The sequence below is a fragment of the Nyctereutes procyonoides genome, unplaced genomic scaffold, assembly GCF_905146905.1.
Source record: "Nyctereutes procyonoides isolate TBG_1078 unplaced genomic scaffold, NYPRO_anot_genome, whole genome shotgun sequence".
Taxonomy (NCBI): domain Eukaryota; kingdom Metazoa; phylum Chordata; class Mammalia; order Carnivora; family Canidae; genus Nyctereutes; species Nyctereutes procyonoides.
In genome coordinates this window covers 14,551,326-14,579,142 of record NW_026575136.1, presented here as the reverse complement: position 1 = coordinate 14,579,142, position 27,817 = coordinate 14,551,326, and the positions used below count along the sequence as shown (strand labels likewise).

The following is a 27,817-nucleotide window of genomic DNA, read 5'->3' as shown; positions in this document are numbered from 1 at the left end:
CCGGGGGACCGGCTGTGCGCGGGAGCAGCGGCCCGACGGTCCGCAACCTGGGGGCGGCGGCGCGCAGCGGGACAGCGCGAAGGGCGGGAGAGCCAGGGCGGCCCCGCACGGCCGGCCCCTCAGGGGCTCTGCGAGCGCCCAAGTCTCGCGCGACCACGTCCGGCCCCCGAAGGCCCCCTGCTCCGTGGCCGGCCGGGGTCCTAGCGATGGGGAGGTGGCCGCGGCGGCCGCCTGAGCGCCCTGGCGGAGCCCGGGGAGGGGTTGCCGCCTCTTCCCGGGAGGCGGGGACGCCGGGGGCGCTCAGAGGGTCCGCGGGCCGGCGGGCGCTGCTCCCGCGAGGGGGGGCGGGCCGGAGCGCAGGCCCGGGGCTGGGCCGTCAGGCGGGCGCCGGGCAGCTGCGGGGCGGAAGTGCGCGGCGGACGTGCGCGGCGGAAGTGCGCGGCGGGGGCGGAGCCGAGCCGTCTAGGAAGCGGCGGCCGCGGCCACCCCGCCCGGAGCAGCCGCCGCGCCTCGGCCGGACCGCGGAGGCTCGGGGTCGGGTCGGGGCCGCGCTCGGGCGGCGGCAGGATGCCCCTGTTCGCGGCCAACCCCTTCGAGCAGGACGTGGGTAGGTGGCGGGCGCGGCTGCCGGAGGGCGGGCGGCGGCCCAGGCCGTGACCCGGCGCCCGCGGGGCCCCCGCCGCTCCCTCGGCCTGGGTCCCGGCCTGGGTCCCGGGATAAGTCACTAAAACCTTTCGACGACGACGAGGAGGAGGAGGGGGCGTGCGCTGTGAGCGCCTCGTCCGCCCGGTGGAGGGAGCCACGGACCGTCAGGCTCTCGGGACTTAAATCCGCTTTTACTCTGAAGCAGCCCCGCAGTAGGAACAAGTACCGGGAGCGGTTGTCACTTAGCGGGGCGCCTCCGGGAATAGGCTCGCCTGCGGTCGTGGCCCGTTCATTTGCCCTTTGGGACTCACTCACGTATTTATCACCATTCGTGGCTGCTTTTTTCTCTCTCTCTCTTTTTTTTTTGTGTGTGTGTGGGGGCGCGTCATTCTTGTGTTGACCTCGTCGTTTAGTGAGCGAGCCTCGGATGGTCCCCGGCGCGGCTGTCGTGCTGACCCCTGGGGTCAGCGGTCTCGGGCCCCGCAGGAGGCGGGGCGGCGCGGGGCGCGGGGCGCGGGGCGCGGGGCGCAGGGCGGCGGCGGACCCGGAGCCGCAGGCCGTGCACATCCCGTCTTCCCCGGAGAGCCCACGGGGGTCTCGGCGCAGGCTTCCTCTAGAAGGTGATGTCCTCCTCTCTTTCTTCTTTCTTTTCTTTCTTCCTTTCTTCTTCCTTCTTTCTAAAAAAATATTTTATTTATTTATTCATTAGAGACACAGAGACACGCAGAGACGCAGGCGGAGGGAGAAGCAGGCTCCGCCCAGGGCCCCGACGCAGGACTCGGTCCCGGGACCCCGGGGTCACGCCCTGGGCCGCGGGCACACGCGCGCCCCCGAGCCCCCAGCCGCCCCTAGCCGGGCTGCCCACACAAAGGAACCACGTCCAGCTGTGTGTATGATGAGGTCACTCCATGATTAGGGGTGATGAAGGTGAGGCCACGTTGCACTCACACGCAGTCTTGCTGGCGGCCGGGCGCTGCCTGACGTCACCCGTGTGGGGAAGAGGCTCCCGCCTCGGACCCCGAGGAAACGCGGTGCTGGGCCAGGGTGACCGCAGAGGCGTTGCACCTGGTGCTGGCCCGTGAGGGGCGGGGGAAGCAGGCCGCACGCCGGGGCGACGGACCCCCAGCAGGTGCGTTTTTCTCCTTGGAGTCCGATCCTGCAAACCCCGGAGGGTGTGCTAGCCGTGGTGGCGTCAGAGCTCCAGATTTTATTTATTTATTCAGAGAGACAGGCAGAGGCACAGGCAGAGGGAGAAGCAGGTTCCATGCAGGGAGCCCGATGTGGGACTCGATCCCGGGTCTCCAGGATCACACCCTGGGCTGCAGGCAGGCGCTAAACCGCTGGGCCGCCCGGGCTGCCCAAATATTTTATTTGATTTCTTCAAATCTGGATTTTTGTTGTGCTGGATAAAATTCCTTTCAAGCTCTGTCGGTCAAAAAAAACATATATATCCACACACGTCCAGCCGTCCTCTACCTCCAGGTGTGAGAGTGGCCTGCAGGGTTCTTGCAGGGCAGCCGTGCCCAGAGGAGTCCAAGAGGAGGGCGTCCCTCCAAGGGAGGAGCCACAGCAGGAAGACGGTGTGATATTGTTAAAATGGAAGGTGGCATTTCCTTATATTCTACACCAATTTTTCCAGTCTTACCACATTGTTTCCCAAGTCAGGACTTGTTCTCTCCCAACTCTAGTTCTTGCACATAATTTTTCTCCCCCACTCATGCCAGGTAACCTTTTATTTTTTTTGTCCACTTTCTGCCTTTGTGCCATTTTCAATTTACTGATAGATAGCCTTTCTCTTTTTTTCTTTTTTTTTCTTTTTTTTTTTCCTTTCTCTTTTTTTTTCCTTTCTCTTTTTTTTCAATGACCTTGGTATTGCCTTCCTAAAAATTTATGTCCCACAAAGCTGAGCTCTAATTCCACCTCTGTAAATGACACAGTGGACTGAAGTGGGAACTTTTATCTTGAAAGGAGACTTTGGGGGATCCCTGGGTGGCTCAGCGGCTTAGCGCCCGCCACCTTCAGCCCAGGGTGCGTCACCCCGGGGTCTCAGGATCGAGTCCCACATCAGGCTCCCCACATGGAGCCTGCTTCTCCCTCTGCCTGTGTCTCTGCCTCTCTCTCTCTGTCCTCTCATGAATAAATGATTAAAATCTTAAAAAAAAAAAAATGAAAGGAGGCCTTTTTTTTTTTTTTTTTTTTTTAAATGATAGGCACACACACAGAGAGAGGCAGAGACACAGGCAGAGGGAGAAGCAGGCTCCATACACCGGGAGCCCGACGTGGGATTCGATCCCGGGTCTCCAGGATCGCGCCCTGGGCCAAAGGCAGGCGCCAAACCGCTGCGCCACCCAGGGATCCCAGGCTTTTTTTGTTTTAAGATTTTATTTATTTGAGAGAGAAAGAGCATGAGTTGGGCCTGGGAGGGGGGAGGTTAGAGGGAGAGGGAGAAGCAGACTCCCCACAGAACAGGGCACCCAGCTCGAGGCTCAATCCCTGGACCCCAGGGTCATGACCAGAGCAGAAGGCAGATTCTTAAATGACTGAGCCACCCAGGTGCCCCATACTTTTTTTTTTTTAAGATATATATTTGAGAGAGAGAGCGCACACACATATGGGAGAGCAGTGGTGGGGGATGGGAGGGCGGAGGAGCAGGCGAAGAGAGAGAGAGAGAACTCAAAGCAGGCTCCTTACCCAGTGTGGAGCCAAGCCGGGGGGCTTGATCTCACAACCTGGGGATCATGGCCTGAGCTGAAATCAAGGGTTGGAGGCTTAACCAGCTGAGCCACCCAGGCGCCCTTGAAAGGAGAAGGAGACTTTTTAAGTGAAATCTGAATTTCCAGGCCTCTGGTCCTGGAATTTTTTCTCCAGTGAAATTTTATCAAATGCTTACTAGCGACATCTTGCTGGCTCAGTCTGGAGTGTGCAACTCTTGATCTAGGAGTCCTGAGTCTAAAGCTTACTTGAAGCAAGCACGTGCGTGTGCACACACACACACACACACTTAAATAAAAAATAAAATGCTTACATAAAAATACTGATAGCACTCCTACAATACAATTTACTTAATATGTTCAGATTTATAACATTTACATACTTGTTTTTTTTATTTTTTATTTTTTTATTTTTTACATTTACATACTTGTTAAGGCAGATCTTGAACACAATGAGGTTGATATAATCTTTGCAAAAAAATTACAATTAAATTTTTTGGTTATGGATGAGAAATTAATTTCTATATTTTGTTTACAGCCTTAAGCCTTCAGATACTTAAAATTCTTAATTGATGTATTTTAGCATAAAGTACAGGATGTGATACACAGGCCTTTTACTGTCAGCCAGCTCTGTCAAGCTTAATATCTGGCCACACTTTGTTTTTTATTTTAAGAAAACATTCAAGACCGAGTTGAGATTCTTTGGTATACTTAGCAGCTACCTAAACCTATTTTTTCCTCCTTTCTCAGATTTAAACACTCTCCAAAAAGATATGACTGTATTTTATAAATGATACACACACATATATACGGGGTATTGTTTTGCCTGCTTTTAAACTTCCTAAAAATAGTGTCGTTGTCATTTGTATATTGTCACTCACCATTTTGTGAATTATTGCTGATATTTGTAGCTCTAGTTCATTAATTTTAACACTTGTGTGGTATTCCACTGTATGAATGAATATACAGTCTCCTGTTGATGGGCATGAAGTTTTTGCCAGTTTTTTGCCACAGACAACAGTGCAGTGGGTGTTCTTAGTGATATTTTCGTTTACGTGAGAGATTTTCTAGGGATTGTATCTTGAAGGAGAATTCCTTATTTAAAGATAGTGCAAACTTGCAAAATATTAGTGCAGAACTGCCTTTCCAAGTGCTTATGGGGAATTTTACTCCCACCAGCAGTGGCAGTGAGGTTCATTCTTGTTCCACATTCTTAGGAACACTGGGTATTATATTTTTAGATCTCTGCCAGTTTGATGGGAGTGAAATAGGGCAGTGTTTTCATTTCAACTTCATTGCTAGTAAAATGGAGCATTTTCTCATCTATTTCTTGGCTAATCTCTTTTCTTTTTCTGAATTTACCTGGTTGTTAATTTTACTTACTCTATTGGATTATTTTGTTTTACTGAGTTTTAGAGTTCCGTGTATGTACGTCCTTTGTTGCTTTTTACTTTCTGATGTCTGTTATTAAGAAAATTTAAGTTTTAAATCGTTGGTACTGTCTCCTTTGTTTTCATTTTTCTTGTTTGAAGAAAGCCTTCTCTACCCTGAGGTTATAAGGATCTTGCCATATTTTTTTCTGAAGGTTTTTTAGAGTTTTGATTTTCACAGGTAGGTCTTTCATCCACCAGGACTTGATCTTTGTGTAGGATCTGAGGAGGAATTTGATTGGATAATCAGCTGTACTAGATAATAATCGGTTGTCTGATCACTACTGAATCGTCTGTCCTTCCCCACTGATTCTGAGACACTCTCCTCCATATAGTACATTTCTTATATGAGGACCGTGTCCCTGCTTGGTCCTTCTACACTGTTCTCTGTTCTGCCACCAGTAACCACAGTGAAATGTCGGCGTCCTTGGGCAAGTTCCCCTGTCTTGTTTCTCTTCATTTTCATAGTCTTAGCTGGTTTTGGACTTAGTTCTTTCATATGGTTTTATGATCAGGGTAGTATAATCATAAAAAGGAATATTGTTTATGCTCTTTTAGCATTTAAGAGAAAAGGCATATTGTAATATATATTTTTGTTTCATGTGAATTGATGTTGATAATTAAAAATAGATATTTTTATTCCTTATAATTAGTTCTAAGCTTATTTCGATTATAGTTTGAAAGTAAGGCAAGAGGGTGAGGATTTTTCTACAAGTAAATATGCAACATGATACTATAGCAGTGTTCTTTGGTAGATGTGTCTCTATGCTGCTTTTTTGGTTTAAATGAAAGAACTTTAAAGGTATGTTGAGTGTTGGGACGCCCGGGTGGCTCAGTGGTTGAACGTCTGTCTTCAGCCCAGGGCGTGATCCTGGGGACCCGGGATCTAGTCCCACGTCGGGCTCCCCGCATGGAGCCAGTTCTCCCTGTGCCTGTGTCTCTGCCTCTCTCTGCGTGTCACTCATGAATAAATAAATAAAATCTTAAAAATAAAAAGAAAAAAGTGTTTTGAGTGTTAAAAAACTAGACCTTGTTTGTAGTATATACTATAGAATTCCAAACTCCAGAAACTTGACAACTGATAATTCAATAATCAGTCACCTAGATATCAAAATAAAACTTAAGGATATGTAATTTTTTGGAAATCTCCTGTTATGTTTTTTTTTTCTTTCCTTGGTTGCCTTGTGTCCCCCAGATCTAACCTTTTCCCTCCCCGCCCCTTTTGGTTTTTCACTTTGTCTTTTACAAAGTTTGTTTTTTTTTTTTTTTTTTTTTTTTAAGATTTTATTTATTCGTTTGAGAGAGAAGGCACAAGTTGGGGAGAGGGGCAGGCAGACTTCCCGCTGAGCAGGGAGCCTGATTTGGGGCTCAATCCCGGGACTCCCAGGATGCCGAGATCACGACCAAAGCCCACCACCCAGGCCAAAGGCAAACACTCAACCTGCACCCCTGTCTTTTATAAAATTTTAAAAAATATTTTTGCTCATAGTCTTCTTTCCTATTTCAGTTATCTGTCAATCAGCAACATTTGTTAAATCCCAGTGGTGAGAATATTGTTTCTAGTAACCTGAGACATTTTGGTATTGGTCATCCTTTTATCCTTTCCTTTTTAGGACTCAAGTTCACATTGGCTTATTGGCATCTTCAGGTCTTCTTTTGGAATAATAAATCTTGCTCTCATCTTTCAGACTACCCTTAATATTATTTTTTAAATTTTTACTTAAATTCTAGTCATTAGCCTACAGTGCAGTATTGGTTTCAGTAGTAGAATTCAGTGACTCATGACTTACCACGTGCAGTGCTGGTCACAAGGGCACTCCTTAATGCCCATCACGCATCTAGGCCGTCCGCCACCCACCTCCCTACATCAGTCTTCAGCTCGTTCTCAGTAGTTAAAGAGTCTCTTATGGTTTGTTTCCCCCCTTTTCCCCTCTTTTCATATGCTCATCTGTTTTGTTTCTGAAAGTCCACATATGAGTGAAATCATATGATATTTGTCTTTCTAACATTTTTTTAATGGACCTATAACTGCTGATACCTGAATGATAAATACCTCTCCTGTGACACTCTGTGGAACATTTAATATTTCTTTACCACTGAGACTTGTTTGTGACAGCTATCACTGTCCCATTCAAGGAAGATTTTCTTTAGTTTCTTCTTATTTTTTTTTAAAAGATTTTATTTATTTATTCATGAGAGACAGAGAGGCAGAGACACAGGCAGAGGGAGAAGCAGGCTCCATGCAGGGAGGTTGATGCAGGACTCGATCCCAGGACCCCAGGACCATGTCCTGAACCAAAGGTAGACACTTGACTGCTGAGCCCCCCAGGCACCTCCCTTTTGCCTTTTTTTTTTTTTTTTTACCTCTTGCCTTTTTAATAGATGGTTTACAGTGTTACAAGGCAGTAAAAGATAATTTTGATGTGGTTTTCCCCCTCCTTCCTAACTGTCCTCCGTGCCCTGCCAAAATACTAGTGGTGATTTGTGAAATCAGAAGTGTCAGTCTTGGGATCCCTGGCTGGCTCGGTGGTTGTGTGTCTGCCTTCAGCCCGGGGCGTGACCCTGGGGACCCGGAATCGAGTCCCATGTCCAGCTCTCTGCATGGAGTCTGCTTCTCCCTCTGCCTGTGTCTCTGCCTTTCTCTGTGTCTCCCATGAATAAATACATAAAATCTTAAAAAAAAAAAAGTGTCAGTCTCTCTTCTGTACTTTATCAGATCAAGAAGCTCTTACCTATATTCTATTTTTTGATGATGTGGATGCAGATTAGATGATATTAAATTATCCTTTCCTTATAAGCAAGACTTGACTTTGCATTTGTCCTATTCAGTATGTTTAAGGTGTTTGTACATAGTGAAACTGAAAACTAACTTGTTGGGGGAGAGTTACTTTAGCAGTTTGAACAAGATTGCACTCAAGCAGCGGTTTGTTTAACATTCAAACTGGGGAGGATACCCGGAGTCAGGTGCCCCAGATTGAAGTTCTTGTTTTACTACTTTCTACCTGTTTGACCTTGTGCTACTTTTCTGTGTCTGTTTCCTTGTCTGTAACATGGGGAATCCTTACTTCCTTTGTTTGAGGTGTAAGTGGTTTAGCACATATAAAATATTTTGAAGCTATTCATTAAATTATTACCATTTATTACTCAGAGCTATAAGTTGGTTTTCATTTTAGAAGATAATGAACAGGGCAGCCCGGGTGGCTCAGCGGTTTAGCGCCATCTTCGGTCCAGGGTGTGATCCTGGAGACCCGGGATCGAGTCCCATGTGGGGTCCCTGCATGGAGCCTGCTTCTCCCGCTGCCTGTGTCCCTGCCTCTCTCTCTGTGTGTCTCTATGAATAAATAAATAAAAATCTTAAAAAAAAAAAGATAATGAACAGTAAAAAAAAAAAAGATCATGAACAGTATATTTTAGGGTAGAATTTATATTACTGCTTTCACCGGAGTAAACTGAAGATTCACATCAATGAAATACACCCAAACAAATCAAAATATTGAGGAGGAAGGAGTAAATGAGAAAATGTATGTTAAACCCAGGTATTCTAGAATGCCAAGTTTGGTTGTTATTGAAGTCAGAGAAAGAGGTGAAATATTTATAATCTATCATTGAAATTTTGGGTATAAATATTTTAGTCTAAATTTACACAAAAATTGTGTGTTCTAGAAATTAATATGTCATTATTTTAATCATTAAACATGTATGACTTATTTATAAGCTAGAAAGAATTGGTTCTCCTGCATTATCAATAATTACTTAGTTTATAATGAATTGGTTCAAAGAAAGAACATTTTTATATCTTTAGTAAAAGCTGTCCGCTGTGGTTTCCTGTTAGACACCGAAAATGAATTCTATTCATTTACTTACTTTCCATTTTCTAGTTTATTTCTTCTATTGAAAAAATTTTTTTCCAATTTTCTCCTGTGTTCCTACAGTGATTTTAAGGTGTAAAAATAATTGGTCTTTTTCTTATTAATACATAAAAGACAATTTTCCTCTAAGAGCTAAGCATTGCTTTAGTTATATCCCAAGATACTGATATGTTGTATACTAATTATAACAAATTTTTATATTTCCATCTTATAATCTCAATTATTTATATGCCCTCATTGTTAATTTCCATGTAATTGGGTATTATACTGGCTCTAATTTTAAAAACATGTATATTTTTAAAGAGAACATACCATGTATATTGTCCTGGATTACTTCCAGGTTTTGATATTTCCATGCACATTTGAGGAAAGATTTATTTGTTTATTTTAAAGATTTTATTTATTTATTCATGAGAGAGAGAGAGAGAGGCAGAGACACAGGCAGAGGGAGAAGCAGGCTCCATGCAAGGAGCCTGATGCGGGACTCGATCCTGGGACCCCAGGGTCATGCCCTGAGCTGAAGGCAGAGGCTCGACCACTGAGCCATCTGGGAGCCCCTGAGGGAAGATTTAAACTCTGCTCTAATGTATAGATAATCCTCACTTTATATAGTTCCCATATGCATAATTTTAGTTATCGTGTTTCAGTTAAATAACCCCAAATCCCCAATAAGAAGCTTTGTGATACTCTATAGAACCCAGCCAAGCCTACCTAGATTTTGACTGTAGGACTATGAGCTGATAATAGCTGGTGTTTTAATCTACTAACTTGGAGTAATTTGTTACATTGCAAGTTTTTTAAAAAGTTAATATACTGAGACTATTCATGTTCAGTTAAAAAAAATTTTTTTTAAGATTTTTTATTTATTCATGAGAGACACAGAGAGGCAGGGACACAGGCAGAGGAAGAAGCAGGCTCTATGCAGGGAGCCCGACGTGGGACTCGATCCTGGGACTCCAGGGTCACACCCTGGGCTGAAGGCAGATGCTAAACCGCTGAGCCACCTGGGCTGCCCAAGAAATTTTTTTTATTCTTCAAATTAGGTAACTGCTATTGATTTTTCTTCACGTTCATTGTTTCTGCAGTCTCCATTCTGCTCTTAAGCCCCATCTAGTGAATTTTTTTAGCTGATAATCACACTTTTTAGTTCTGGAAATTCTAATTTTATAGTTTCCTTTTTGCTGCTGAGCACTCACCATCTACTGACTTATTATGACCACCTTTTGCTTTAAGTTCTTGATAATACCTGCTATAAATTATCTCTTTTTTTTTTTTGCTAATTCTGATATTTGAATTATGCTATTATCCTTTTTTATTGATTACTCTTATTTTGATTATGGGATTTTTTTTTGTATAGTGGTAAATTTTTATATTATGTTGTTTGCTCCGATTATTCTTTGTAAGGAGGTGAAATTATGTTGTCTTCCTTTAAAGAGTGTTGAATTTTGTTCTGTCACATAATTGTAATATGGGAGAATCTTTAAGGTTTTTGTTAGGCTTGGTTTTCTTTATGAGGCAGGCCTATTTTGATATGGAAATTACAGGGGACCCTTATTCTCCTTGGAATTTCAGTTGAATGCTGAAATGTTCTCTCTGCCCTAGTTGGGTGGAGTATTAGTCCACTTGGGCTTCCATAACAAAATACGTCGGGCTAGGTGAATTCAACAACAAATTGATTTTCTTACAGTTCTAGAGACTGGAAGTCCAAGTGCAAGGCCCCAGGACAGTTGGTGTCTGGTGAAATGTCCCCTCCCTCGGGTTGCAGATGGCGGCCTTCTCATTGGGTGCTCACACGACCTCTCCTTTGTGCTTGTTTGGGGGGGATAGTACGGTACTGTGAGCTCTGTGTTGGCTCATCTCACCAGGATACTAATCCTATTGGGTCAGAGACCCATCCTTAGGACCTCCTTTAACCTCTAGAGGCTCAGTCTCCAAATTCAGCAGCACTGTGGGTTAAGTCTTGAGTATCTAAATTTTGTGAGGATACAAACATTCAGTCCATAGTAAGCAGGAACTGCCAAGACTCCCTGAACTGCTGAACCTTTCAGCCTCATGGGTGATCTCTGCTCGACTTCATGGAGACTCTCGACCAGCCCTTGACCCACGGACCCAGTTAAAGCCCAGAAATTTGGTCTTCTTACCCTCAGCTGCTCTGCTTGGGCTAGTTCTCCTTGTGGTGGGACAGGCAAAAGCCGGGGCCTTCGTGAGGCCTTCCTAGTTCCCTTGGATCTCAGATCTGCGCCACCTTACTCATTTCCTGAAAACAGTCGCCTAGGGGATCCCTGGGTGGCGCAGTGGTTTAGCGCCTGCCTTTGGCCCAGGGCGTGATCCTGGAGACCCGGGATCGAATCCCATATCAGGCTCCCGGTACATGGAGCCTGCTTCTCCCTCTGCCTGTGTCTCTGTCTCTCTCTCTCTCTCTCTGTGACTATCATAAATAAATAAATAAAAATTAAAAAAAAAAAAAGAAAACAGTCGTCTAATTTATTGTGGCCTGTTCCGTACTTGGTTTTGGTAGAATAACAAATCTGGTAGCAGATACTCTGCCGTGGTTGGAAGCAGACCAGTCATGGGATTTTTTTCCAAACATAGTAGGAGGAGTATTACAGATGTCTTAAGAGTATTTTTCTTTTATATAATTAAATTTTAAAAATTATTGGTAGGGCCTGTTTCATTAAAAGTTTTATGGGTAGACTTGAATTCTTTTTAAAGTTGTATGTTGAACACAATGCACTGTGTAGAGGGGGTGCCTTTTTAATTTTTTATAGTTATTGATGGGCTGAATATGATATTGTTAGAATCCTTGTGAAATATTTCAGTGTATTTGAGGCTCTTTATGTGCAGTAATCAAAACCTGGTGATGAAACGTTATGACTTACACCCACCAAACCATGGAAATTTAGCATTGAAGCCCCAGGAGGCCTTTTTAAACTCTCTCCCCCCTCTATGCATCTGACACAGGATAATGTGAGGTATGGTCCCAACACTGGGCAAAGTGACAATGCTATACAAGAATGGTTCCTTAATTATAATACTTAAAATTTTTTCCAGGAGTTTAAAATACTCCTGAGTACATAATTTAAGTGTTATTTAGTTCACTTGAAAAATGAAATCCTTTTTGGCAGGCCATTATAAAGTCTTCAGATTTTATACTTTTTTAAAAGAGTAATTGTGAGTCCTATATTTGTAGAGCATAAAGTATGCTGGATAGAGTATTCAAATCAGGATTTTTCCATTTTTATAAAAATTAAATCAAGTAAAAATATGGTTTGGATATTTTTGAAATTGTTGGAAGTGTTTTTGGTAGGTATTAAATAGGCCTCACATTTAATTGTGTATCACAAACTGAATTTGAAAAAGTAATCATTAAAAGTTGAGTTTTATCAGTAATAGGTTATTAGATGTTCTAAAGTCAGATTCAACTCTTTGTACTCACGCATATGTGTACTGAGAAAATTTGGTAAATGATGATACTGGCTCCTCAGATTAAAGAGGAATTGATAGATTCTTGATGTTGGAACTACCAACAAATAATCAGTAATTTTTTTTTTATCCCTGCTTCATTCCATGTGCCAAATGAAATTCCAGAAGGACTAAAGATTTACATTTAAAAGAGAAATAATATATATACAGAAGATAATATAGGTGAACATGTAATCATCAGGTAGTTGTAAACACTGTACCAGATGATACTTTAGAAGGAAAGGATGATAGGTCTGTGTAACAAAAAGAAAACCCTATCAAAAAAAAAAAAAAAAGGGAACTTAAAAAGCAAAGAGAAAAGATGAGCATGAAGCTGGCAAGTCACATATAATACATCTGATTTGCTCTTCAGACTGTAGATCAAAGTTACCTCTATAGCACAGCACAGGAATCCCTTTGCTTCCCTCTTCAGACATTCACTTCCCCACTTCCCTTGATTGAGATGCCCAAAGGTATTGTCATTCCTCTTCAGTAAACAAGCAGGGAACTGGAACCTCATAAAACCCACTAGTGCTATGCTGTTTATTTCCACATGATGTTGCTAGTGAAGTTTGATCCTTTGCAGTCCCTTTGGATGTTTGCTCAGCAAACTTGCTGGCCCAGAAGCTCTACTGGTCCAAAACTTTATACAGACTTTAGTGAGACCACATTGGGCATCATTGTGCTCAGGGTAATAGGATATGGAGGAGCAACCAGCATCATTCATTTATTCATCAAACCACTGTTTACTTGAGTACCTACTATGTGCTCCAGATACTGGTTTATGCACTGGAAATAATAATAGTGAACAAAACATAAAATTCCTGCCATCATGGAGCTTACATTGATTCTGGGGGCTGAGGAGAAGACAGTGGAGCAGAGACATCCAATAGACAAAAGATTTACACTGTGCAACATCTGCAGAAGGGCCTCTGCATGAATTCTGACCTCTTTTATTTTTAAAGATTTTATTTATTTATTTGAGAAACAGAGAGAGAGGCAGAGACACAGGCAGAGGGAGAATCAGGCAGAGAGAGAAGCAGGCTCCATGCAGGGAGCCCGACGCGGGACTTGATCCTGGGTCTCCAGGATCATGCCCTGGGCTTAAGGCGGAGCTAAACCGCTGAGACACCTGGGCTGCCTAAATTCTGACCTCTTTTAATTGTTTTATATTTACTCTATGTGGGGCATCAATATGAGTGGTACCAGTGAGTATAACAGAGACACTGAGTGGATTTAAAATCACAATGTGTTGATAACTTCTCACGAGCTTGCTATGGTACTCTGTGGCCACTCTATATAATGGTATACAGTTATTTAAAAATATTGGTATAGGTATATATTTATGAATATAGGGAGATTGTTTATATAAGTGGAAATGCAGGTTGGCAGATTATACATTTAGTATGATCACACAAGTATTAGAGGGAAATACTTTTTCTTTACTTCTGAGGTTTCCTTTTTTTTTTTTTTTGTAAAGATTTTATTTATTCATGCGAATACACAGAGAGGAGAGAGAGAGAGAGAGAGAGGCAGAGACACAGGCAGAAGGAGAAGCAGGATCCATGCAGGGAGCCCGACGTGGGACTGGATCCCAGGTCTCCAGGATCACGCCCTGGGCTGCAGGCAGGCGCTAAACCACTGAGCCACCCGGGCTGCCCTGAGGTTTCCTTCTTAAGAAGGGAGTTCCGTTAGTGTCGGCCTGAGTCTGCTCTTGCTCCTTTAAGTCACTTCATCCTTGATGTAATGACTTATCTGATTGGTAAATTTGAGAATAGTTGGCCTTATGGATGCGCTTCGTTGATGTGTAGGAGCTAGCTAGTCTTCCCACAGCAGCCGATGAGTCATGTTTTGTCTCCTCCTAAATGGTATAAGCTATGCAGGGGCTTACCCCTGCCGGGGGGGGGGGGGGGGGGACAGGGACCGCTCCCAGCAGTGGTAAGCCCCTGTCTGTGCTGGCATGAGCAGCTCTGAGGTTAACCATCAGCAGGCCCATTTGTCTTTTACACCTACCTCTTCTATTAGCACTAGCAGTGATTCTGTATTTGTTTTCTCAACTTGTTCATGACTTTGGCAGGGAAGGAGTTACCTACTTTTACGTGCTCTCTTTGGAAGTGCCTCATACTTATGACTCTATTTTATTTAGTTTTACATAGATTTTTAGTATTTTTCCATATACATGTAGAAAAAAGTCTGGAAAGAAAAGCATCATAGTTTTAAAAGAGATTGGTAGAATTAATTTTTTTCCTCGTCTATACCTTTAAGTTCACAGAATTTATTAGATATGTAACTAAGAAATAGTTAAGTATTTTAAACCTCTAAAATATACAGTGTAGCCTGACTTCCCATGTAGAAGAACGAATCATCTTTGTAGAAGGGAGAAACTAGATCGGAGTAGATACGTTTCCACCTCATAGCATGGTGCTTGAGTCTAGAACTTATGGTAGGCAAAAACAGATTACTTTTCTGAAACCTATGGCTTGTCATTTCAACACGTATGTCACCATAATGGCTTTCCATCCATTAATAGTGTGAAGCAATCTGCATGGTTTTTAAAAGTGAGTTCCTGTATTTAACTGAGGTTAAGTGGATTCTGTATTTCTCTTTCCTATTTGCTGAGTTTGCTAAACCTGTTTATTTATTTTTTTGATTCTTTTATTATCCCTTGCCTTTAAAAAAGGAACAGCTTAGATTTTTACCATCTTTCCTGCTTATCACTGTGATAGGCCTATATGAATATATAATACTCAGGTTTGGCCATATTTGAAATTATAGATCTATTAAAAAGGGAAGAGGTAAAGTGACGTTTTGAAAGTGGTAGTTTTTATATCCCCACTGCCCCCATATTAGCAGAGAAAAAATATTTCTTGATTTCAAAATTTTATAAAAGTAGAGTAAAACTGCAACATAATTCAGTCATCATATTTTTACCGTGCTTTTAAAAAATTTACTTTAAAAATTTTTCAATTTCAATTATGAAATACTTAAGATTATAAGACATGCTGAGCATAAAATACTCTCTAGATATTCCATGCACAACTTAACAAACAAAAGTTTATAAATACAAGTAAGCTTCTGTATACCCCATCCTACCTCCAGTTTGATGTTTACCATTATTATGCATATGCTAATATTTTTTGTATTACCTATATAAGTATCATTAAAGAATACAGTGTATTTTTGAGTATTTTAAAACTTGATGTGAAACATTTATATAAAGTGAGAATGTAAAATTGAACAGCTGCTTTATTTATTTATTTATTTTTGAACAGCTGCTTTAGAAAACGATTTGCCAGTTCCTAAAAAAGTTAGGCAAACTCAGCACTTTTCTTAGGTAATACCAAAGAAAGACGTGTATATACCGCACAAAACTTGTACACAAATATTCATAGCTGTGTTGCAATATTCACATTAGCCAAAAAGTTAAAAAAAAAACAAAATTGAACAACTGAATGTTCAAGTGGTGAATGGATAAATAAAATGAGGTATATCTACAATGAAATATTATTCAGCAATAAAATAACTGAAGGACTGATACATGCATTAACATGGGTGAACTTGAAACATTCTAATAAATAAACTCGTCACAAAAGACCAAAAGACCATATGTTGTATGATTCTATTTATACGAGAAGTCCAGATTAGTCAAATTTATAGAAACGGAAGGCAGATTGTGATTGTCTGCGGTGGAGGTTATGGGGGGACATTGGGCTGAGACTCCTAATGGGTATGGATTTCTTTTTAAGATAATGGTGACAGTTGCACAAGTCTGAATATATTAAAAAAGTCAAATTGTACATTTAAATGGGTGAGTTGTATTGGGATGTGAATTATATCTCAGTAAAGCTGTTTAGAAAGTTTATGTTAATGTTATATATTTTTTTATTAGCTTTTTAAGCTCAGTATAAACCAAATCATTATATTTTAGGATTTTTGTACGTTTAGTTCTATATAACTGACTTTCACTTTCCACTCTCTGAATTTACTGTAATTTATTAATCATTTCCCTTTTTTGCTCTTTGAAAACAATGCTTTTCTGAACAGTCTAATCCATATTTCCTTATGTGATGATGTATTTTTAGGTTCAACATGAGGTTGAACTCATAACCCTGACATAAGGACCTGAGGTGGTATCAAGAGTTAGACATTTAACCACCTGAGCCACCAGGGTGCTCCAATGATGATACATTCTTAAGGCTTTCTTCCAAATTAGAATTTGGATAGGCTTATTGATGATTTGTAATTTCTTTAGTATTAACTATTTAGAAGACATTTTACTGGTGTACATTGGAACATTTAATTCATATAGTTATATAATTTAAAGTTGAAAATAGTAAGAGTACTCTATCCTCTGAAGTTTTTCTGTGGTTCTTTTATATTTGGCCAAAGAACAGGGCTTCTTGACTACTGTGCCTTTCTTGGTATTTTATCATTAAGTGCAACGTGTCCTAATTTTTGTGTATGCTTATATCTTACAGAAAAAGCCACAAATGAGTACAACACTACAGAAGATTGGAGTCTTATTATGGACATATGTGACAAAGTTGGAAGCACTCCTAATGGGTAAGATGCCCACTTATGCCCGGTGAATGTCTAGGAGCTTAATGACCTATGTCTCTCTTCCCAGTGTGACTTTGAAAGGAAAATAGGATTTTACTATTTACTTTTGGGGAACAAAAGTTAAGAGATCCTGGTGGCCCAATTTATGGGATTAATTTTATCCCAAAAGAACAATGGAAAAAGAGTTTAGCTGAAAACCTGAGATATATTAAAATACATAATTAAAACTTTGACCCAATAGTGACACATGTTAACAATGAATAGACTAGTTATTTAGGGAATTCCCCTTTGACTTAGACATGTGTGGGAGTCTTTTAATAATGAAATAGATAAATACAATAATGTAATACATAATACACTGAAGAAGCCCTTCAAAAAGATAAAGTGAATATAAAAAAGGATGCTTTGAGGGCAGAATGCAACAATTAAGGTGAACTGATTATACTTTAGAAGACTGATGAAAGCATTTAACATTACAGCTTTTCCAAGTACCTTGATATTTGTTTATTTTTACACCTTTTGAAGACTATATATCTTATAATTTTTTTAAGATAAGAATTTTCTGTCTGAATCCTAAATCTGTCTTGAAGAAATGAGAAGATAATTTATGTGACATAGTTTTCTTGTGTTGATCTATTGGAAGTTATTTGGGTCTGATTCTGGAATATGCAACCTTTGCAACAAGCTGCTCCTTTTTTGCAGTGTGTGTGGGGGGCTGTTCTGTAATTCTGTGAACAAAGTACTGAAACTGCATGGAATCATTTTGCAGATTTATTCCTTTAATGAAGTAAAATTTGCAGGATTTTATTTTTAAATTTAAAGTTGATTTGCTAGTAGAATGCCTTACATTTTTAATGGTTAAGTTGAAATTTTGAATAAATACTTAATATTCTTCATTTTTTTTCCCCTTAGAGCAAAAGATTGCCTAAAAGCCATAATGAAAAGGGTAAATCATAAGGTTCCTCATGTTGCTCTACAAGCATTAACTGTAAGAGTCATGTTATCATCTGACCCAAATTTTAAATGTGTATTTATTTCAGCAAGTTAAGTAAGATAATATTTCAACATTTGTATATTGATTTTTATTTTGATTAATAGCTTCTTGGGGCTTGTGTGGCAAACTGTGGAAAGATATTTCATTTAGAAGTATGTTCCCGTGATTTTGCAACAGAAGTACGTGCTGTGATAAAAAATAAGGTAAATTTTAAAAAGAGAAGCAATTTAAGTCATTAAAAAGTACATATACTGCGTGTCATTTTAACTATATATAGCATTAATAAAGTTGTATTATAAATGAAATCACTTTTAGCTAAGTTTGAAATGAGATAAACTTCCTATTCTAAAACTTAGATGTTTTCATTTGTAGCACCAAAAACTGTTTTCCTTCCCAAAGCATGCATACTAGTGATAATAGCTAATCTTTATTTAGAGTTAGTAAGCGGTCACTGCTTTAAGGATTTTACATATATTGTCATGTTGAATGCTCTTAATAATCCTTAGAAGTTAGATTCTCTTGTCATTCCTATTTTATAAATGCAGAAGCTGAGGCTTAGAGGGAAGTTCAGTAACTTGCCCCAGGTCATGCAGCTAGTAAGTGACATAGCTAAAATTCAGATCCAGGTTTCCGAGTCCAGATTGACCACTATCCTGTACATTCTCACTAGAGATGGCATGCAAATTGGACCTTTATTTTAGAGCAGGATTGAGGGGTCTTCACAATAGGGTTGTTCTTAACTGATTTCTTTGGGATAGAAACTCTGAAGCTTCTGTTGTTATTAGTGGCAAAAATGCAGGAATTTTAGTTTAGTTGATATAAAAAGTTTAATCTAATATTGAGCATATTAAGAAAACATAGAACAAATAACCTCTGAATATAAAAGATCTGATGTCATTATAGTAAGAGTTAAAAATTGATGTTTAATAGGTAATTTTACTAGAAACAACTTTATCTTAGAAACAAAAACAGACATTTATCAAGCACTCATCTAGGCTAGGGATTGCTGGACTTTTGTTGATCTTTATATAATTAAAGAGAGAATTTGGGTGGTAATACTCTGTTAAATAATTCAAGTACTTTAACCACAGTTTTATTTCTTTCATTGCATCGTCCTTAAAAGGCTCATCCTAAAGTATGTGAAAAATTGAAATCTTTAATGGTGGAGTGGTCAGAAGAGTTTCAGAAGGATCCTCAGTTTAGTCTAATATCTGCAACTATTAAATCTATGAAAGAAGAAGGGATTACTTTTCCTCCAGCAGGTTCTCAGGTAAGAGATTCATGTAGATCCATGATTTACCTTACACTATTTTGAGGGTATGTATCTTATATAAAAGCTAGGCAAGGTCTATCTTAATCATCCTTTCCCACCTCTACTTTCCAGGTGCCTCAGATAGCGCCTTATATTTAGTAGGTGTTCTAATTCTTGAGTGAATTTCTTCTACATATCAGAACTTTGAGAAGTGAATCAGCCATAAATAATCTGATGCTACTCTAAGTCTAGAATCATGCAAAAGGCATAGATGTATGAGGGAGTCCTTGTGTTTAAGAAATTTACAGTAAATTTGGAGGGTAGCTGTTTACATGTGAAAAATAACTAAATTGTAAGTGACATATATGGATGGGGGAGGGGTAACAAAGACTAGATGCCAGAAGAGAGAGGTGACAACAGACTGAGATGGTAAAGAGGTAGAATTTTTAGACTGGAATGTATTTCAATAATAGGAGGGAAGAGGGAAGAGGTCCTGTTAGGGAAGGACTGATAGGAGCAAATCCACAGAATTGAAAAGGGTCAAGACCTGTTGGTTGAAGAGTGAATATGCCTGGAGTGAATGGTTTACATATAGATGAGTGGAACTCTAAGATTAGAAATTTATTTGAGGAGATAGAGACTAGTTTTAGTAGGACAGGGGTGGAGGTAGGGATAATGAGTCACAGAGTGGGCTATTTAAGTGTGGGAGAAGAATACTATCTTGAATTTTGCTTCAGTGCCTCTTGCTTTCTACTTAATATTAGGATATGGGCTAGGGAAAAAAACTAAGAGGAGGAGTACTGTATATTTTATTTTTATTTAGACTGTAGACTAAAAGGATCTTTTAAACAGACAAAAAGGATCTTTAGAGCTGACCAGAACTGAGGGCTCAAGGGAGCATTTGAGGACAAAAATCTTATAAGTAATAAAAGCAAGCATTCTTCTATCTAGAATAGATAGAAGCTCTATCTTCTGCATGTCAAGAACCTATAGAACTGTGTTTATAGAACTGGTTCTTTAACTGGTTTAAAGAACTGGTTCAGGACCCTGGACATCTCTGTCCTCCATGCCTGTAAATTTAAGCATGACCTTCCTAAGTCCTCTGCCACCACGCTTCAAGTACAATAAGTACTAAAAGAGAGCTTAACATGTATTCCTAGAAGTGCACCTGTTGTCTCTGTCCACCCTCTTTTCTTCAGTAATTATCATGGCTTCTTGCTGCCGCTTCTCCTGGATCTTGATGCTCCTCACTGACTACGATACTTTGGACAGTTGAGACCAGGGAAGTACAATCAGGAGATATTTGTATTTAAGTACTTTCTGTATCCCATGTTCTGTGTCAGATATAAAGATGTATGCAAAATGGAAGCCAGTTCATGCCCTTTGTGGAGTTTATAATTTTTCTTGAAGACCATGATGTTTTATTTTAGTATTTGAAGACTGCTACTTAAAATTTTTACAAAGAACTTCACTTTTAAAAGAAACTCGTCAGTTTTTTTAAAAATTAACATGTGCGAGTAATTATAGAGCTTGTGTCTTCTTTGAAACGGTGGCTGTGTTCATTTTCCTCATACATTTACAGACTGTCTCAGCTGCTGCCAAGAATGGTACATCATCGAACAAAAACAAAGAAGATGAGGACATAGCTAAAGGTAAATGCTCAAGCACGTATAATTTAGTGTTGCTTAAAACACCCTTGCCAGAACAGTTTATTTAAATAAAAATTATAATCAAACTGGGTTATACTTTTAGTATTTTACCTCAAATCTAGTAGGGTCTGAAGAGGATACAAGATTGATTTAATTCATAATCCTTGTCAGTAATATGTATTTAATGTCGTACCTTCGGGGAGATTTCATTTCACCTTTTCTTTAATGCCAAAGTTATGAGTCAAGCACAGAAATATGTTCACGGCTTGTCCTATATGGAAAGCTACCCATATTATAATGTCACAATCTGTTTGCTATAAAAATAATAGCTGCTGTATATGACAGACTGTGATAATAAGGAATGAGCAAAAACTTTATTTTAAAAAATGTCATGATTTTCTGCCCTGTCCTCCCACATCCCAAGAGAGCTAACTGTTCAGCATTTAATTGGACAAATAAAATATTCACTCGATTTATTATTAAGTATTATTAAACTTTTCTTTTTAAACTTGAAAAAATCAGAATTCTGTCTTTTTTTTTGCATTTCAATTTTTCAAATTAGCTATTGAATTATCATTGCAAGAGCAGAAGCAGCAGCATGCAGAAACAAAATCCTTATATCCATCTGCAGAAATTCAGTTAAATAATAAAGTTGCAAGGAAAGTAAGAGCTTTATATGATTTTGAAGCCGTTGAGGACAATGAACTCACCTTTAAACACGGTGAAATTATTATTGTCTTGGATGACAGGTATGTTTTATATCTTTATTTCTGGAATATTTTGAAATTATGAAGTATATTCTTTATTTAGAATCCTGGATATTCAGGTCTTTGACTTTGGTGTATTTGAATCATAATGGAGCCTTTTCATACCTTAATTTTTTTCTAAAATAAAAGACTAGATATGTGAGGTTTTTATTATTTTATTAAATTTGGTAGTATTCTTTATATCTTGGATAAAAGATGTATTAAGTAATATTGCTACTTATCACAATTGTGAAGTCACCCGAATCCATTACATTAGGAGTTGTGGATATCAAAAATTTTTTTAATAATAAATTTATTTTTTATTGGTGTTCAATTTGCCAACATACAGAATAACACCCAGTGCTCATCCTGTCAAATGCCCCCCTCAGTGCCTGCCAACCAGTCACCCCCACCCCCCGCCCTCCTCCCCTTCCACCACCCCTAGTTCGTTTCCCAGAGTTAGGAGTCTTCCATGTTCTGTCTCCCTTTCTGATATTTCCTACCCATTTGTGTATATCAAAATTACTGGCAAAAAAACCCCACCCAAAATAGCTTGTAGAAAGAAATACAGCTATATTCTCTCTCTCTCTCTTTTGAAGAGGGTGAGAGCGGGATAGGAGGGCAGAGGGAGAGGGAGAGAGAGAATCTCAAGTAGATTCCATGCCCAGCTCAGAGCCTGATGCAGGGCTTGAGTTCACAAGCCAGGGATCATGACCTGAGCTGAAACTAAGTTGATGCTTGACAGGCTAAGCCACCCAGGCACTCCAGCTATGTTCTTTGATAAAAGCACCCAAAAGCTGTGCTCAGCTCTTCCCTAGTTCTAGCCTGCTACTGTACTCTCCCTCACAAATTCTCTATCATTTAAAGTTATAGTAAAGAATAGATCTATTGTACATTGGAAACTAATATAGTACTGTATGTCAACTACATTTTCAACTTTAAAAAAAAGGACAGATCTGTCTCTGTTGGGCCTAATTCTGTTTTTTACTTTGCTTTTTAAAGAAGTTGATGAAATTTAGCAAGGGTGACATCTAACAGCTTGTTGCTGTGAACAGAAATTGCAGATGCATTCAGTATCTGTTATAAATAACTTAGTAAGAATATATTAGTCTAGTGCATTTTTAAATGAGTAGATACTCAAAATGGTTTTACTTTCCCGTAGTAGTTATTGAAAAATGTTATATAATAGACTGTATAAAAAATGAATGAGAACACAGTTCTGTCTTACAAAATCTAGACTAAAGGAAGTTACGATTTCTATATAGATGTTTGTATGGAATGAAGATTGTGAATGCCATGAAAGAGGTAATATTGGGTCCAGAAGAGACCAGATTTGTACCAAGTGCAAGCATCTGGGAAAGAAGGCTTAACTGGTGAGGGTTCATTTCAGGTGAACCTTGGTTTTGGTTAGGGAAAGTTTTACAAGAAATTGAGAATAGGAAAAAGAAGGTCTCTTAGGCAATCAAGAAAATAATCATTTTTTTCTTTAATTTTTAAAAAATAATTATTCAGAGTAGAACACATGATCCCTGAATGATAGTAAGTAATTTTTAAAATTTTTTTTAATTTTAAAAAATATTTATTTATGAGAGAGACACAGAGAGAGGCAGAGACACAGACGGAAAAGCAGGCTCCATGCAGGGAGCCTGATGTGGGACTCGATCCCGGGACCCCAGGGTCACACCCTGAGCTGGAGGCAGATGCCCAACCGCTGATCCCCCAGGCGTCCAGATAGTAAATAAATATTAAGGGGGAGGCATAGCGTGGGCTCTGAACACTGACATTCTGAAATGTCAGGGTTCTTAGTGTAATTTTAGTTAGAATATTTACAAAAGAACCTAGGTTTATAGTTCACATACTTTTATACAACTAGAATATTGAACTTAAAAACAAATAGAGACTAAACTACAAAATAAGTAGTTTTTGCTCTAAGATTCAAATTTTGAGTATTTTATGTAGTGAGAAAATATTCTAAAATAAATTGCTATTTGGGGTGTCTAGGTGGTGCAGTTGGTTGAGCAACTGACTTGATTTCAGCTCAGGTTATGATCTCCGAGTCATGAGATCCAGTCCTGAGTCAGGATCCATGCTCAGTGCACAGTCTGCTTCAGATTCTTCTCCCTCTCCCTCTGCCCCTCCCACTCATGCATGTGCACGTGCTCTCTTTCTCTTCCAACTAAGTAAGTCTTTTAAGAAAAATTGCTACTTACAAGGTAAATAGATTACTGATTAATGACACAGGTACTTTATCACTTATCAACAGGCCTGTACTACCCTGTGCTGTAATTAACTGAATTCTCTGACTTTTTATTTTTTTTACCTGTTGTCTTTCATAGAGTGTATACCTTGACATCTTTTGGAGTTCATGTGGCATTATGCTCCTATTACAGTCGTTATGTTGCTGTGCTGCATGTGTCTTTTCACACGTTTATTTTTTATTTTATTTTATTTTTTTTAGATTTTATATATTTATTTATGATAGACAGAGAGAGAGAGGTAGAGACACAGGCAGGGGCAGAAGCAGGCTCCATGCCGGGAGCCCTATGTGGGACTCAATCCGGGACTCCAGGATTGCGTCCTGGGCCAAAGGCAGGCGCTAAACCGCTGAGCCAAAAAAAAAATAAATAAATAAAAATAAAAAAAAAAAATAAAAAAAAAATAAACCGCTGAGCCACCCAGGGATCCCCCTACACATGTTTAATTAAACACAAAGTCATTTAATAATTTAGATGTATATAAAATTATTTTCAGTTGAGAATACTGTAAGTTGAGAAATTTTTTTCTATATAACTTCTAAGAGAATCCAACATGAATATGATGGAATATGTAGGTTGATTGCTGTCATTTTAATGGTAGGATACCCCAATCTTAAATTTGCCATAGACATGTCCATTAACACACCCATAGGTTAAATGTTGTCATTTAGAGTGATAGTGTATCACTGGCAGGATTTTTAAGCATAAATGCAAACTTGAGTCCTAAAGTGAAATGACAGTCTTCAGTTAAAAGGTGGTCATCTAGATAATCCAGAATATGATTATATTCATTGTTTTTATATTGCTGTGGAAATGAAAGCACAGTGTTAAAATTTTCATGTATCGAATTTGAAGTCCTGTGAAGATGCATCATTTTTGGACTTTGGCTTGAGAAACACTGAACTAATAGAAAAGGTGCACATTTCTTATTAACAGAATATACCAAAAAAAGAAAAAAAGCTATTAACTTTCTATGTTTTTAGATTTATCTCACCATTCCTTGTTTATTACGTACTATTTCAAATAATCAAGTAGAATTCCTAAAGTTCCAAAAATGCTATGTTGTGATTAGACCCTCTGTGGCGTTGTACATTTGGTTCTTTCTTCCTGGAAACCCCTGTCAAAAGAGGCAGACATGTTTAGAAAAGAAAGGAACTTTACTTTTAAGGAAGATTTGCAAGGGAGCCCAGGCTTTAGAATGATTGGCTCCCTTAATTAAAAAACAGATATTTTAAGGAAATGACCCTCTACAATATTGCCAAGATTTCTAGGTTTACTATTTGTATGTTTGTGGTTTTTTTTCACATGATTATCATATCCATAAATAGGGCATCAGTTATCTTTAGCCATTGTCATTACGGAAGTCAGCAAACAGGAGTGCCTGGGTGGCTCAGTCAGTTAAGCCTCCAGCTTGTGAATTTGGCTCAGGTCGTGGGTTGTGGTATAGAGCCCTGCACCTGGCTCCACACTTAGTGGAGAGTCTGCTTGGGATTCTCTCTCTCTCTCAAATAAATAAGTAAATCTTAAAAAGCAAAACAAAAGTCAGCAAGTGAGTGGTTTTAGCTGAGAGGCCAATAGCCTAAAGGAGAACTCAGGTGTTTGTTTATTTGAGACTTCAAATGAGCCAGGATAACTTAGTTTTTTGTTAGTGTGCAAAGTTGTCTGTTTCTTTATATTTTTATTTTCTTTTTTATTCATAATGGCGACAGAGCAGATGTCATTTATATTACCATATCCCTAATTTCTTTTTCCTCCTAGCAGATGCCTGTTTAATCTTCAAACCTGTGTAGATTTTATATCTTCTGAGAAGCCTTTACTCTCTGCCATTAGTTTCCAATAGTTAGTTCTTTCTCTGTGCTGCTGTAACTCCCTGAACATAATAGCATTTCTCATGCTGTACTGCAGTCACTTCTCTACATATGTCTCTCCTGCTATACGAGTTGATTCTGAAGAGGTTCAGCACTTCCTTGAGAAGGAAGAAGGGGGAAGGAGAAAAATCTCACAATCCTTGCTTTTTAGCAAGGTAACGTAGTTAGTACAAGATGGTTGAGAACTACTATGCTAGATTTTTGTTCTTGAGAACAGAAACTGTCTCCCATTAGCTTTGTAACTTCTTGCTTAATCTGATGTCACTTGTTGCCTCTTTGGTAGGCTTTCATAAGTGTTAGCTGTATAATCAATTCATTGGTAATAAAGTTTCTGTCTTTATCATTTTCACTCAGCTGTGATTTATTTTTCTTAATACAAAAAGCTCTAAATGCTGCATTGAATTATCAGTTTTTATAAAATTACAGTGCTGAAATACCTTAATTTAGAAATTTAAAATTAAATATTATTTTGTATCACTAACATTCCAAAGAATCAACTGATTGTCAGTGGAGAGAATTTAGAGCTGGATTAGGGCTAGGAAGAAGTCATCATGCTTTGACATGGCATTTGTTTTGCCTACTTTTATGCTTTATCAGGAAGTTTGCAGTAGTGGCTGGAAGGGAATTTATCCTATATTAATAGGGCCACTAGAGGAGGCTACACATAAAATTGTTGATAAGTTCAAATAGAATCCACGTGTCCATTTCACAGGTTTGGGTTTTCTGTTTTGTTTTGTTTTTTTTTTTTTTTTCTGTAAAAATTCCTCTGAGTTCAGCTGTCCTTTTTAAAATGGAAAGTATAATTTTAAAAAGCATGTGTGGAAGAGAATTTCTTACTTTATATATATATCAGCAGACATGACATATTAGATACAATTTTTTTAAGATTATTTTTGAGAGTGAGAGCAGAGCTAGCAAAAGAGAACATGAGTGAGGGGGGATCCCAATGTAGGGCTTGATCCTAGGACCCCGAGATCATGCCCTGAGTGGGAGGTAGGTTAACCAACTGAGCCCCCAATATATTAGATACATATTAGATATCTGTATATTAGAATTGTCAATATATCAGTTATTTTCAAGTTTTAAGAATTTGAGTGAGATGTAGCTCACATCTTTTGGTACTTTTTAAATGAAATGACATTTCAGAGCCCCAGAAGTTCATTCATCCTGCAGTTTCATTTTTTAGGAATGTATGCTCAATAAATCAAATTTTTGGAAAGGAATAGACCAAATTATTTTCTAGATTCTATGGTTGTCCATATAGAAAGGCCAACAGAATCAATGGACAAACTACTAAAATTGGTAAGACTTCATCAGGGTTTTTAGATACCGTCTAAAAACATAAAAATCAGTGGGTAAAAGATTGCCATACTCAATAAAGATTATAAATGATTTATGATCTAGAGTTAAATAACCTAATAAATATATGTAAGTACTTAATGGAGAAAGTCATAAAATTCTTTGAAAGACATAAAGAAATATAAGTATATATAATATATTTATTTTATCTTAAAATTGGTTGATTTGAGAGAGCACGAGCAGGAGGGGTAGACAGAGAGGGAGAGAGAAGGCCAAGTGGACTCTGTGCTGAGCATGGAGCCCGATGCAGGGCTCCATCCCAAGACCCTGAGATCATTACCAGGACCTTGAGCTGAAACCAAGAGTCGGATGCTCAACCAGCTGTGCCACCCAGGCTCCCCTACGATATGTTTATTTATATAATTATACACAGAGATACCACATTCATGGTAAAGAAAACTTTAATGTTGTAAAGATTTCATTTTCCCCATATTAATGCATAAATTCAGTGCACTTCTAATTAAAATCCCAACAGGACTTTTTTTTCAGAGAACTTGAAAGCATTTTAATTTTAACATTAATATGGAAATATGCAGGTATGCAAGAGAGGGTACTTTTCCCTGCCAAGTATCAAGGCATATTAACAAGCTGTAGTAAATAAATATATGGACTGTTCAACAGAATGGAATCTAGATCCATCTGCTCATGAACAGATAGCAGCCTGCTGCTTGAAAGATAGGATATCGTAAATCAGTAGAAAAAATGATGTATTATTCAATAAATTTTTGCTGAAATGACTGGCTCTTTATATAGTACTAATAAAATTTTGATTCAGGTTCACATACATATGGTTTCATTCGAGATGAATTAAAGACTTAAACATGGGGTGGGACACCTGGTGGCTCAGTTGCTTAAGTCGCCACCTCTTGGTTTCTGCTTAGCTAGTGATCTCAGGATCATGAGATCAAGCCCCATGTCGAGCTCCACACTCAGCTCGGAGTCCGCTTGAGATTCCACCTCTCCCTTTGCCCCTCCCTCTGCTCACACACACATGCTTTCTCTCTCTCCTCCAAATAA

At 39.2% G+C, this 27,817-nt stretch overlaps 1 protein-coding gene across 2 annotated transcripts in view; it reads left to right on the top strand.

Annotated features, from left to right (window-relative positions):
• The first annotated feature begins 403 nt into the window (after nt 1-403).
• The window catches only part of LOC129495436 (signal transducing adapter molecule 2), a 44,397-nt gene continuing 16,983 nt past the window's right edge, over nt 404-27,817 (top strand). For both annotated transcript variants that reach the window (XM_055302914.1, XM_055302913.1), the window contains exons 1-7: nt 404-607; nt 16,596-16,680; nt 17,590-17,665; nt 17,776-17,874; nt 18,795-18,941; nt 20,506-20,575; nt 21,135-21,321. In XM_055302914.1, the coding sequence (XP_055158889.1) occupies nt 568-607; nt 16,596-16,680; nt 17,590-17,665; nt 17,776-17,874; nt 18,795-18,941; nt 20,506-20,575; nt 21,135-21,321 (704 nt within the window). In that variant the 5' untranslated portion in view covers nt 404-567. The remainder of the gene's footprint in view (nt 608-16,595; nt 16,681-17,589; nt 17,666-17,775; nt 17,875-18,794; nt 18,942-20,505; nt 20,576-21,134; nt 21,322-27,817) is intronic.